The 14,087-nt window shown below is 38.5% G+C and overlaps 1 protein-coding gene across 3 annotated transcripts in view; it reads left to right on the top strand.

Moving 5' to 3' along the window:
* LOC138712524 (golgin subfamily B member 1-like) overlaps positions 1 to 14,087 on the top strand; it is a 65,031-nt gene that overhangs the window by 5,292 nt on the left and 45,652 nt on the right. For all 3 annotated transcript variants that reach the window (XR_011335730.1, XM_069844421.1, XM_069844420.1), the window contains exons 3-5: positions 5,233 to 5,360; positions 10,336 to 10,504; positions 11,689 to 11,959. Coding sequence is in view for 2 of the 3 variants with exons in the window: in XM_069844421.1 (XP_069700522.1) it covers positions 5,233 to 5,360; positions 10,336 to 10,504; positions 11,689 to 11,959 (568 nt within the window). In the remaining variant the exon portion in view is untranslated. The remainder of the gene's footprint in view (positions 1 to 5,232; positions 5,361 to 10,335; positions 10,505 to 11,688; positions 11,960 to 14,087) is intronic.

The following is a 14,087-nucleotide window of genomic DNA, read 5'->3' as shown; positions in this document are numbered from 1 at the left end:
CGTCAAACAACCAAGAACAATTGACAACGTCATTATCCATTCAAAATTAATGAAAATTCTAGAATAAATTACAACTGTAACCAATCAAATCGAAAGAAAATCATAAAAATCATAAAATGACAAACTTTCAATAGCTTTAGCCATCAGACATAACATAACACCACTCACGTCAAACAACCAAGAACAACTGATTACGTCATTATCCATTCAAAATTAACGAAAATTGTAGAACAAATGACAACTATAACCAATCAAATTAAAAGAAAATCACGGCGACACCTAGTATAAAAAACCTAGAACTAACATGTAAAAGTCACTAAAAGATCACTAACATTTAACTCTGAAATAAAAAAGTTGGTAATACTGTATTCAACCAAGTGCCCGTCTTCTATCAAATTACCCTCTGTGGATTGAGACAAGCTGTTTTAAACACCGTGAAGAAGGGAGAATCGCAGTCTAGAGTTGCTAAAGATTTTGGTATATCACATCAACTCATAAGTGTGTGAAATTGACGGCAAAAACAAGAAGGGTCACTAGACAATAAACCAAGTTCTGATCGTCCTCAGAAAACAACAGTGAGGAGGACAGAATGTTTTGTAAGCAGTCTGATACTGATCCACGAAAATCGGATCGACAAATTGTTGTTGTTTTCTAATGCCAGGCATTTGACAATAAAGTCATTTGACCTCTTGCACGCCAATATTTTTCAAAGATATTGTCATGGTCAGCCACTGAAGCACAAATTTTGGGGTATTCCGAATCCATTTCTTGATTTGAATTGCACAATGGGCAATGGCAGGTTGTAGCCGATTTAAGTGAACACCATATTTTAATATTTTGGTGGCTACTTCATCCACACACAACCCCCAGAATTCCTGGAGGACCACACCTGCTGTTAGTCGATGGGTATACTATGGTCTGTCCAAAACAACTTCCGACCTGACAAATGGCGCCTTTAGCATGTTACCATGGCAACCATTCAAATCAACCAATCACAAGAGCATGGTAACGGGACTGTGTTGTCTTGTCTATGTTTACGAGTTGCACGTGAATACCAGGGCTTAGTGGTGAATACAGTGGCCGGAATGACTGAGTTGGCTGGTTAACACGTGCTTTGTGTGAATTAAAAATATTATTTATTTGTATTATTGTTTTAGTGTATTGATAATTATTGTGTTTAAATTATGTTACACTATTATCTTCGTTGTTATTGGTGGAGTATGTGTTTTCTAGTTTCTGCTAGAGTTTTTAAATAGATGACTTGTGCAGTGTCGGAAGGAAGGAAAGGCAGGCGGAGAATAAAGAATATTGGACAAGGTGTCCTGTTAAAGAGTCAAGCGCGAGAGATGGTGTGTTATGTAAGAGAGTATTTTGACAGGAGAAAAGATAATGGCGGGCCTCTTTTATCTTTGGCACAAGTCGTAATGAGAACTGTTGCTTGTGTTAAAATTAATAAGAGCACTGTTACCAATATTTGAAAAGAAAAAGGCCGTGCAGATGTTTAATTATAAATATTTTTACAGTTTACAGTTTTTTCAACGCCTTTCTAACAATATTACATTGAAGAATACCGACACTCATAAAAGTAGAGGCTTCGTATTAAATTAAAACTGTTTTTACAGTTTACAGTCCTTTCAACGCTTTTCTAACGGTACTACTAATACTACTACTAATTATTATTATTATTATTATTATTATTATTAGTATTATTATTCTATTATTATAGGCTAATAAAAATAATAATGTACACAAATTTTAATGCCTAGTGTTCAACAAATTGGTTAGAAATGTATGTGTTCATGTCAGCCGTTCATTACTGCACTCTATCGGCAGCGCGCTCGCTTACACGAAAGATGGGCAACATGACAACACTGCTCCCCCTTCTCTATAAGCTCTCAAGTAGAAAGTAGTTTTGGTCAAAGCATAGACCTAGTTGGGAGATCTTGTTGATTACCAGCTTTCCCATCTTAAGCCACTGGAGGACGACTTTAGTGCCATAGCAGGTCAGCACTAGGAACAGAAAAGTAGAAAGGGTAGGAAGGAAAGTGAAATTAACCCCTAGGCCATAGCAGGTCAGCACTAGGGACAGAGAAGTAGAAACGGTAGGAAGGAAAGTGAAATTAACCCCTAGGCCATAGCAGGTCAGCACTAGGGACAGAGAAGTAGAAACGGTAGGAAGGAAAGTGAAATTAACCCCTAGGCCATAGCAGGTCAGCACTAGGGACAGAGAAGTAGAAACGGTAGGAAGGAAAGTGAAATTAACCCCTAGGCCTCGAATGCTCTAATACTATCGGGATCGAAGAAAGCAAGAGTTCAGTCAGAGAACTGGATAGGAAAGGGTAAAGAGGGAATTAGGTATTGAATAGAGAAAAATTATACAAATTCGGTCATTAACTCATCAAGCTGACCAGTGCTAATTGATGAGTAGCCTCTCCTTTTAGTTCAGCTTGTAAAATAGTCCGGATCTTAATCCTATTGAACATCTCTGAGATGAACTGAATCGACGTCTTCATCATAGAAGTTACACAAATAAGGATCAGTACTTTGCTGTCTTATTGAAAGAATGGTCACAACTTCCACTGGAGCGATTGCAAAATCTTGTGAATTCAATGTCAAACAGATGTGCTACAGTGATCGAAGCTCAGGGGTTTGCAACGAAATACTAATTTTATTCTCAGAGTCCAGAATATATTTGTTTTATTATTACATACCGATACTTAAATTTACAAATTACTTTTGATCCAGAAGAATTTTCAATTATTTTTTGTGCAAGATAACTCTGTGTAAACTAAATGTATTTTCGTACTAAATGTATTATAAATACATTTTTTTCTATTCAATACTTATCTTTATGTAATTGTAACATATCAAGAGTTCGCGGGAAAAACTATGAATGTCACAGTTTTCTTAAGGTTGATGTCATTATCTAATTCATTGGATCACTGCGAAATTTAATGTTGTTCTTAAAAAGGAGAATTATCACCACGAATACAGTAATCCTTTCCTTTATTTTCTATAGAAACAGTACTACATCTTGCAGTTATAGACTCAATTAGATCATTATCTAATACTTAACAGATATGTGACGTTCATCGTTTTTCCTGCGAACTCTTCATATGCTTTCTACAAAATATTTTTGAGCACTACTGTATCTAAGAGCTAAACACTTAACAGGAAGCTATTGCCCTTCACTGGTTGGCGAGTGGTATAGCGCTGGCCTTCTATGCCCAAGGTTGTGGGTTCGATCCCGGGCCAGGTCGATGGCATTTAAATGTGCTTAAATGCGACAGGCTCATGTTAGTAGATTTATTGGCATGTAAAAGAACTCCTGTGGGACAAAAATCCAGCACATCCGGCGATGCTGATATAACCTCTGCAGTTGCGAGCGTCGTTAGATAAAAACATAACATTAACATTGCCCTACAGGGGCGTAAATAGGCTTATCTTAGCTTTATCTTTACGTAGTTTCATAGTAGATTCTTCAGTACATAATAAATTATTTGTATTATTGTCAGAAACAAAGTAATGCCATCAGTGCATAGTTGTGTTCTAAGAGTGAAATATATTCTCATACAACGAATTTTTATGAGTCACTAAGGCGTCGCGATCTAAGGCATCCCGCCTAGGACTCACGTTACGGAATGCGTGCTGATTCAAGTCCTCATGGGGGAAGAAATTTTCTCATGAAATTTCGACCAGTGTATGGGACCGGTGCTCACCCAGCTACGATTTTACGATAGGTAGTGAAATCCGGTTGCGAATACCAGCTATAACAGCTGGGGGGATCATCGTGCTAACCACACGATACCTCCATTCTGGTTGGATGATCGTTCACCTCTGCTTCGGCATGTGGGCGTGAGGCCAGCAGCCAGCTGGTCGGTCTAGCCCCTTTAAAGGCTGTAGCGCCACGGATTATTATTATTACTACTACTACTACTACTCATCGATTTTACTTTTTAACTTCGCTCTAGAATATGCCATTAGGAAAGTTCAGGATAACAGGCAGGGTTTGGAATTGAACGGGTTACATCAGCTTCTTGTCTATGCAGATGACGTGAATATGTTAGGAGAAAATACATAAACGATTAGGGAAAACACGGAAATTTTACTTGAAGCAAGTAAAGCGATCGGTTTGGAAGTAAATCCCGAAAAGACAAAGTATATGATTATGTCTCGTGACCAGAATATTGTACGAAATGGAAATATAAAAATTGGAGATTTATCCTTCGAAGAGGTGGAAAAATTCAAATATCTTGGAGCAACAGTAACAAATATAAATGACACTCGGGAGGAAATTAAACACAGAATAAATATGGGAAATGCGTGTTATTATTCGGTTGAGAAGCTCTTATCATCCAGTCTGCTGTCCAAAAATCTGAAAGTTAGAATTTATAAAACAGTTATATTACCGGTTGTTCTGTATGGTTGTGAAACTTGGACTCTCACTCTGAGAGAGGAACATAGGTTAAGGGTGTTTGAGAATAAGGTGCTTAGGAAAATATTTGGGGCTAAGCGGGATGAAGTTACAGGAGAATGGAGACAGTTACACAACACAGAACTGCACGCATTGTATTCTTCACCTGACATAATTAGGAACTTAAAATCCAGACTTTTGAGATGGGCAGGGCATGTAGCACGTATGGGCGAATCCAGAAATGCATATAGTGTGTTAGTTGGGAGACCGGAGGGAAAGAGACCTGTAGGGAGGCCGAGACGTAGATGGGAAGATAATATTAAAATGGATTTGAGGGAGGTGGGGTATGATGATAGAGACTGGATTAATCTTGCACAGGATAGGGACCGATGGCGGGCTTATGTGAGGGCGGCAATGAACCTTCGGGTTCCTTAAAAGCCATTTGTAAGTAAGTAAGTACTACTCATCAATAAAGTGTCTTAAGGAAATTTCATAGAAAACTCCTGACTTCTTCACTTCCTGCTGAAATAACATTATACCAATTAATAGCAAAATATAATACGTCTGAATCTGTGATAGATGAATAATTGAAAAGAGGGTAATATTTCTTAATTTTATTGAAGAAAATAATGTGACAGTGGTTTTCGAGACAATACTAAAAAATAATTGTGTTGTTTAGTGCGACAGGTAGGAGTGTTGGAAAGTAGGGCCAGATAATTACTGGAAATAAAGACAAGTTAGCATCTGCTGTAAATGAAAGCTGTCGTGAGAGAAGGGTAGTAAAACTGTTGAAATAATTGTACTTTTCTCTGCTTCAGTTCAAGAGTTTGTGAAACTACTTGAGCATTCCACAGCAATGTTGATAACACAGCAGCAACCGAGTAGTTTGATTGACCAGTTAAATTTTTTATTCACTGCTGTCAAATCTGGAAAGGCAGTAACACAGGTATTAATTTTCGGTAAATTTAAAAATACGATGGAAAGGTATGATGTCACTGATGACGTCAGAAAGTAATTATAGTAGGTATACGAGGCCTGTCTAAAATGTATCCGACCTTAAATTTTCCCTCGCAAAGTAGTGATTCTAAGGCGGCGCCACTGTGCACGTTGGAAGGAGGAACCGTAATGCGCATGCTTGAATTTTTTCATTGCATTCACTTGTGCCAGTCACTGGCTGGTGGTCGCCAAGTAAGGTGCTGTTCTAAGTGTTTGTCGGATTTAGTTTTCTCGCAAGATGACTGAACGAATTGAGCAAAGATACTGCATCAAATTTTGTCAAAAGCTTGGTGATTCTCAAAGTCAAACAATTCGTAAGATTCAGCAGGTGTTTGGGGAAGATGCAATGGGTGTAACACAAATTAAGGAGTGGTTCTACCGATTCAAAGATGGCCGCACATCAGCGGAGAGTGAGCAGCGTTGTGGCAGGCCCCAAACTGCTCGTCGTTTGACCGTGCGGGAGATTACCAAAGAGGTTGGAGTGAGTAAAGATTCTGCACATGCAATTTTGCGTGATGATTTGAACATGAACCGAGTGGCTGCGAAATTCGTGCCCAAGTTGTTGTCCCCGGAACAAAAAGACCTCCGTCGTGACGTTGCACAGGACCTTCTGGACACCGCCAACACTGATCCTGGGTTTCTGAACACCGTGATAACTGGAGATGAGTCATGGGTGTACGGGTACGACCCAGAAACAAAAAGACAGTCATCGCAGTGGAAGCATCCCGAGTCTCCAAGGCCGAAGAAAGCGCGGCAGGTGCGAAGCAAATTCAAGGTGATGCTGACTGTTTTCTTTGATGTCCGTGGAATTGTGCATCACTAATACGCACCAGAAGGACAAACGGTGACAAAGGAGTACTATCACGATGTTCTCCGGCGACTCCGTGATGCAGTTCGGCGCAAAAGATCAGACATGTGGACGGCGAACAACTGGCACTTGCATCACGACAATGCCCCCGCACATTCATCCCAATTGATCCACACTTTCTTGGCCAAACTGGAATTACAACCGTTTGCCAACCTCCCTACTCTCCAGACCTGGCTCCTTGCGACTTCTGGTTGTTTCCAAAATTGAAGACACCACTGAAAGGATCCCGTTTTGAGAGTAGAGAAGAGATAATGCAGAACGCGACGACGGAGCTGAACACCATTCCAAAAGAAGACTTCCAGAGGTGTTTCCGGCAGTGGAAGGATCGGTGGGCTAAGTGTGTGCAAGCACAAGGGTCCTACTTTGAAGGGGCTTAGGGTCCCAACCCCGTCAGGTATTTGAAATATTTTTTCTGGCTAAAGGTCAGATACTTTTTAGACAGGCCTCGTATACCGCAATGTTTTTTTTTCTTTTTATTTATTTGGTTATATATTATAGAGTTAATGTGATTAAATTAAGTGTATATAATATTTAGTACTCCCATTCTGTTTATTCATCATTCGACTGTTCGAGTGGCATAAGCTTCTGGACTTAATTTCTCTTGCAGTATCTTGGGTACACTTTGGTGATGTCTTGTAAAAAAAAATATACTCGTATGGTAACTATGCTTAATTTACTTTCACTACTAGTTATTAGTAAAGAAATTTCATAAAGGCAACAAACAATATATAAGAACGGTATTTTTTGACGATCGTTTGTGAGTTTTAACTTTCAATTGGTTTTCACAATCCACATAGTTCAAAGGTTCTTCTGATGGAAGTAAGTTACATTCTCTACAAAACTGAACACTTTTTTCTACACTTTCTAGTGACAATATAATATCTATCCACGTTAAAGTCTGTCGTATATTTTCTTGCATTGCACTATACTACTACCACTGGTTTCCATACTTGAAATAATGTCTGGTAATAACAGTAGTACATTCTATAGAAAAATGAACACTTCTTCCTACACTTTCTAGTGACAATATAATATTGTGAATTTTATTAGTTACAACAATGTAATTTATTCGTCACAACAATAATTCCTTTCTACAATTCACCTTAAACGCTCTCGTCAACAATTGGATCTCCACTCAACACCGTATTCGTTATAGCACTCCACCGACGACAATGACAATTTACTTGGACTATTACGCACAACAATGAACTGTTAATCTAAACTAATATTTACAAAGCACTATTTACAAATCAGAACTACCAGTTCTCAGTTCACAGTTCTTCTATCTCAGTCACTCGAGTTCACGGTATCTCGAACCACAGACCTTCAGAGACAGTTCACTGTACTCGAACTCGGGTCCCTCCAACTGCGGTCCACTGCACTCGAACTCAGGTCCCTCCAACTGCGGTCCACTGCACTCGAACTCAGGCCTTCGGATGCTGACGCAGATGCGGACGCACACTCGAGTCGAACTCCGGCTGGCTTGCTTGCTCTGGCTTTCTCACTGACTGAATAACTGAACACTCTGTCTAGTTCGCTGGCGCCTGCTCTTTTATAGCAAAATCATAGTTGCGAGAACCTTCTACAGGTGTGTAGAGAATTATCTCAATATCTCTACATCGACAGACGTCTGGAATAGTCGAGAAGGTCGTTCCACATTCACTGCGTCAAGTAGCAGCTGCGCGCGCAGACTCGTCGCGTGACGTAATACACCCTCTCTCTTCTCTCCACCGCGCGACGTCACTCAATGTTCCGTGGAGCCTGTGCGATCTGCTTTCTTGCGGGACGCTGGTCGTGAGTTCGATTCTCACGTCGCTGTCACAATATCTATCCACATTAACAGTTCTCAATGAGCAATCAGCCGAGCAAGACGTGATTGACCGCGAGCCCGCTAACTTAGCAAAGTTCAGTAGTATACAGAAGCCATTTTATAGTGAATAACAAGTGAGGTGAAGGATCTGTGGAGAATGGATACCTTAAGTCTAAAGGCGACCATCGATAGCATTAACAGCAAACTGGAAGATCTTCAAAAGGAAAATATTCTATTAAAAAAGAAGGTAAAATATTTAGAAGAAGAGAAAAGAAGGAACAATCTGATCTTCTTTGGTATTGAAGAGCAAGTGCAAGAACAGTGTTGGGACACGTATGAAGTGATAGTGAACGTGTGTTGGGAGTGGTTAGGTATTGACATAGGAAATGGAGAAGTGAAAGAAGTGTATAGAATGGGTCATGGGGAAAATAGGCCCATCTTGGTCAAACTGGCAAACAGGATGATTAAAGAGAAGATCATGTATAGTAAGAAAGCATTGAAAGACTCGAGCATTAGTATAGATGAAGATTTTGAATACGAGATGAGGTGTAGAAGGAGTGTCTTAGTGCCATTTATGAAAGCAGCTAGACAAAATGGACATTACGCTAAATTAATTAAGGATAAATTGAAAATTAATGGAGAGTTATTCGATGTCGAATTTTGTTTAGAAAACTTAAATGCACCGTCAAATGATGAGAACATTGATGAAAGAAAAAGATTAGAGATAAAGGAGAAAGTAAGAGAAATTGTAAATAATAGCGGAATGAATAGAAAAGGTAAAGTTGCGGAAGGCAAGAGGGCAGCGACACAGGAGATTGCGATAGAAGGATGTCGGAGAAAATCAGCATTATCATCAGATTCCATTCAGGCGATGAACTCGAAGGCAGTGGCTGCATCAAGTAGACGAGCAGGAATGACGTCACCCCAAGGCCAAGTCGGCAAAGCTAGCAAAGCATCAAATAGCAACAGAGTTGGAGGCCTTGGAGTTAGAAGGCAGAAGGGGGGAGAGAAGAATGCTGAACCATCGAAAGAAGAGAGTAGTGATCGAGGAAATGAAATAAGTGCGGGGAATAGAAGGGGAAATATTGAGAGTGCGAAACGAGGGGACAATAGAGAAGAAAAAAACTGTTTATAATCTCAGAAAGTGGTGTATTAGTGGGTTCAAATAATAGCTGGTGTAAGTTATGTAATGGATAATTCAAATTGAACTGCGACATTTTTTCAGGGTTATTGAATAATAGTTTTGTTCAAATATGGTTATAAATAAAGTGTAACAAATGTGCTAGGCTGCGAGCGCGAATGTGTAGTATAAGAAGTGTTTAGTCAGTGTATTTAATAATAGGGTTAAATTTTTAGGGAAATAGTCAACTAGGGTTAGGGTTCTATATTAAGTAAGGTTAAATGTATTACGTTATTTACAAGACGGCAGTATTTAGTTAGTTATGAGAAAAGGGGAATGAAGTTGAATGTAGGAATAGGACAAGAAATGAATATTAAGTGAAAGTGAAAGGAACATGAACAGGCTTCAAGGGTCACATCACGGCTTTGTTAAAATTGTAAATAGTGTAAGTAAGGAAATGCTGGCCCGAATACAGAAATGTGAAGGGCCAGCAGGACCGAGTATATTGAGAAATATACCATATACCATATCCACATTAAAGTCTGTCATATATTTTCCTCGCTTTGAACTATTATACTGGCATTGGCTTCAACAGTCGAACTAATGTCTGCTACTAAATAGTATGAATTTATAATCTGTCAACATATTTAGTATTACTCGACCAAGGCTAGTGGAGTCCTGCAGCCCGGAGCCGTTGTGCTACTGCTCCTGCGTTCGTAATACCGCATCGTGATAGTTCACATTACGCCCGCAGCTCCACTTGCCTCGGTCGAATAATGCTACATATATGTTACATCATCTATTGTTTTATTTATGACTGTTATCATATAAATAGTCGTTACAATTCCACAGATAAATTATTTTGATGGTTGATTTGGAACTTGTCTTTTTGGCTTAATGGCTAAAGTGCTGGACAAAAAAAGAATTAAAATGTGAAAAAAATGTGAAGGTTCCTGGATCGAATCTCAACCGGCAGTGGTGAGAAAATAATAGTCAATAAATACCATGTGTTTTTTCCTGTTATATTCTTTTTATTCTTTAATGTAAATCACATATCAACTGTAAATATGATTATGCCAATTCTTACTAATATAGAGCTAATTTAATCGTTATATAATTTTTTCCAGGATTCTGTCCAAGCTAGTAGTAGTGAAGAGAGACTCAAATCTGGCTGTGCTAGGACGCGACTACTTACTTCATTTACAGAAGTTAGGAACCAGAGCTCAGCGAAAGCCCATCGCTCCTCTAAACGGCGATATTCAGCAGTAGAAGAAAATCAATTACCTTGTACATCTAGTTAGTATCAAATCATTATCCTTTAATCACTTAATGTACTAGTTTTCTATTCCTGTTTCTGATTTGTTGATCAGTTTCCAGGTCAAATGGTTTAACAATTCCTCATGGGATGATAATATTGAAGCAATGGTGGAGAATTGGTGAAATAATAGGAGTAGAAATGGGAGTACCCCAAAAATAATCCTACTCCAACACCATTTTTATTCATCATAAAATTCACTAGATCTCTGGGCCTTTACTAATGATGCACTGTGTTAGTATAATACAATAAAATCCCTCTTAACCAGCACCAAAGGGACCAGACAAGTTCCGGAAACGAGATTTTGCTGGATAATTGAATAAATACTGGTGTGTGTGTGTGTGTGTGTGTGTGTGTGTGTGTGTGTGTGTGCGTGCGTGCGTGCGTGCGTGCGTGCGTGCGTGCGTGCGTGCTTTTTTTATTACCTAAATTCTTTTGTGCTTAAAGGAATTTTAACCTAAATCTCCAACGTGGGAACCTAACGCTTTCATAGCTACTGATGAGCCTTTTGAAACTGTACACAGTCTTAAGGGGACACTCAACTTAAAAATTGGAGAAAATGTGTCATTTTGTGTATCAGTTTTACAATATTATCTTTTTGAAGCTGTTTATGATATTTTAATCATTAAAAAATTTAAAATTTAATTCATAGAAATAAAAAAATTACATTTTTACACTAATTTACGTGACAGAACTAAATCAATACACAGAATTCTTCCTCTCTTCATTGAGAAGGCATAGTCAAATGCACAAAGCCAAAAAATAAAAAATGATAATTAAAAGTGATATTTCAATTAACGATTGATTAAAAATTGAAATATTTTTTATTTTGAAAAGTATTGGATCTAATGAGCTGAGATTTTGCATGTTATTTTCCATGTGTATATTAAACTTTTTCTCCAAATTTGAAAAAAATTGGTCAAAGAGGAAAAGAGTTCCAAAATATAGTTGAGTGTCCCCTTAAAAGTAATCAAACTGACTCCATAATGTATGGAATTTTTCTATTTTCAAGTCCCAGGTATTAGTAAATACAAAGTTGCTTTGAATTAACAAAAGTCATGAGTGAATAAGAATTAAGGGACCACTTACATATTGCAGAAGGAATGCATGGAGAGTTTCTCTGTATTAAACATTCCTGTGTGTTTGTTTTCCTCTGTTGTTACAGAGAGTGCATCACCATTTAAGACCACTCCACTAGAAAATCTTCCTGGTTATACTGGAAGTCTTGATAGTACGCAAGACACTACAAGTGATGAGTCATACTTGGAGGATATTGAAAATATTGAGTCTCCAGGATCAGAACAAGTTATTCCACTACTTGGTGTGAATTCATCAAATGATGGACCAAGTGGAGGATATGGTGAGACAACTGCTGAAAGCATATATAACATATTTGAAGAAGGTGAAAATCTCGCTGCTTCACTCCAACAAGAAAAGTAAGTAACACTTCCACCGTTTAACCTTCTGGAGTTATTCTTTCTATAGCCTGTCTACCTCGGTAATGTCTCCACGAGTCTATGAAAAGAATGGTATGATCACTGACAGATGGAAAGTACACTCCTTGAAACAACTTCAAGTGGTGAGTTTTCATAAGCTTCCCAGATTTCGAGAGCAATGCATATACAGTAGCGTGCAAATTAATCCGAACAACGTAATTACTTATGCAGAAACACTCAAACGGGATAAAAAAAAGGATCTAAGACATACCTCAGTAATCTATGTGGCCTCCCTTGTTCCTAATAATAGCTCTGAGACGTTTTGGCATGGATTCCACTAATTTCCCACAAATATTCTTCATTTCTTCATCGCGAAACCATACACCAATGAGGGCAGAAATCATCTTCTCCTTTGTAGAACAATCCATTTTTTGCATTCTTCTTTTGCAAATTGACCACAAGTTCTCAATGGGGTTGATGTCGGGTGAGTTGCCTGGCCAGGGGAGTACGTGAATATTCTTCTTGTTGAAGAATTCTGTAGTTTTTCGAGACGTATGGCATGGTGCCAGGTCTTGTTGGAACACACCTCTGCCATCCGGAAATGATTTTTGCAGCTAGAGTACGATTCTGGTTTCCAATAAGTGAATATATTTGTCAGAATTCATCATTCCCTTGATAGGTATTAATGCTCCAGGTCCTTCATGTGTAAAACAACCCCAAAACACTACTTTAGGGGGGTATTTGGGTGCTTGTTGGAGATGAGCTGCTGTTACTTTTTCGGATCCTTTCCATACGTAAGAAACACGGTGGCCGTGGACCTCGAAATGAGACTCATTGGAAAAAAGTACATTCTTCCAGTCATTCACTGTCCAGTGTTGATGTAATTTTGCCCACATTAAGCGTTTTTTGCACATAACAGGGGTTAGCAGTTGCTTCTTAATAGGCTTACGAGCCCTTCGTCCAGCTTCCAAAAGCCTACGCCGCACTGTTGTGACGTGAATATTCGCCCCAGTGGTAGCCATTAACTCGCGGGTTAAGTCGACAGCAATTAGTCTAGGATTTAATTTACTTTTCCTGACAATTAAAGGATCATCTGCAGGTGAAGTCTTCCTTTTCCGGCCACAGTTTCCTTTTTTCTGGGGTGTGATGGATCCAGTCTCCCTGTATCGTTTCATGATCGAATTAACAGTAGCCAAACCGATGTGACATTCTGCAGCAATTTGCCTATGTGTCATAGAAGAATGCTCTGCTAATGTTATAATTTTAGACCGTTTTCGTGGAGTTGTATCCATTTGTGAAGACGACAGAATGTACACAGGATTGCAGTATTAAGTCTTCAACACAACTGAAATGCTTATAAGTACAAAACGACAGGCAAAATGCCACATATTATAAAAAAAATAATAACGACGGACCTTCAACAATGGAATTAGACGTACTACAGATGTCAATTAAAGCGGTATGAGCAGCTGTGAGGCCAACAATGACAGAAAATGTAAAAATATGTCGTGTTCGGATTAATTTGCACGCTACTGTACATTTGAGGCCTTAAACATTTTCTTCTTCACAATGATAATGGAGATACCAGACTTAGATAAGTGTCAAGCAATTATTTTGGAAAATCATATCTCAAAGGCTAGGCTTTCTCAGGATGGAGAAATTTAAAGAGAGATTTCTAATTTGAAAAGGAACGTATGACGAAAAGATCGTTGTGAAAATCCATTATCACTTGGTGAGCCTTCCTTGTCAGATCTAAATGTAACAAGAACAAGTTCATAATCATGATGTATGTTATAAAAATAAAAGCAGAATGGTGCCGTGTGGTGTTCTGAAACTAATATCTTAAACAAACCTTTCAAGTTTTGAGATATCCTGTATCTACTCTAGACATTAGGAATCTTAAAATTCCAGGAATAGTCTATCCGAAATGTGATTTGATAATCTAATATATAAAAGTGAATGTGGGTATGTATGTATGTATGTATGTTCTCCATACAAATCTACACGCTTTGACCGATATGTGCCAAAGTTTGCATATTTAACCTTCATAACCAGGAGAAGAACATAGGCTACATTAAATTGTGCAAATGGACGTTAAATTAATTAGACAATAAAAAAATAAAAATAA

The sequence above is a fragment of the Periplaneta americana genome, chromosome 13 (genome assembly GCF_040183065.1).
Source record: "Periplaneta americana isolate PAMFEO1 chromosome 13, P.americana_PAMFEO1_priV1, whole genome shotgun sequence".
Lineage (NCBI taxonomy): Eukaryota > Metazoa > Arthropoda > Insecta > Blattodea > Blattidae > Periplaneta > Periplaneta americana.
The sequence above is the reverse complement of the archived record's forward strand: the minus strand, read 5'-3'. Positions and strand labels throughout refer to the sequence as shown.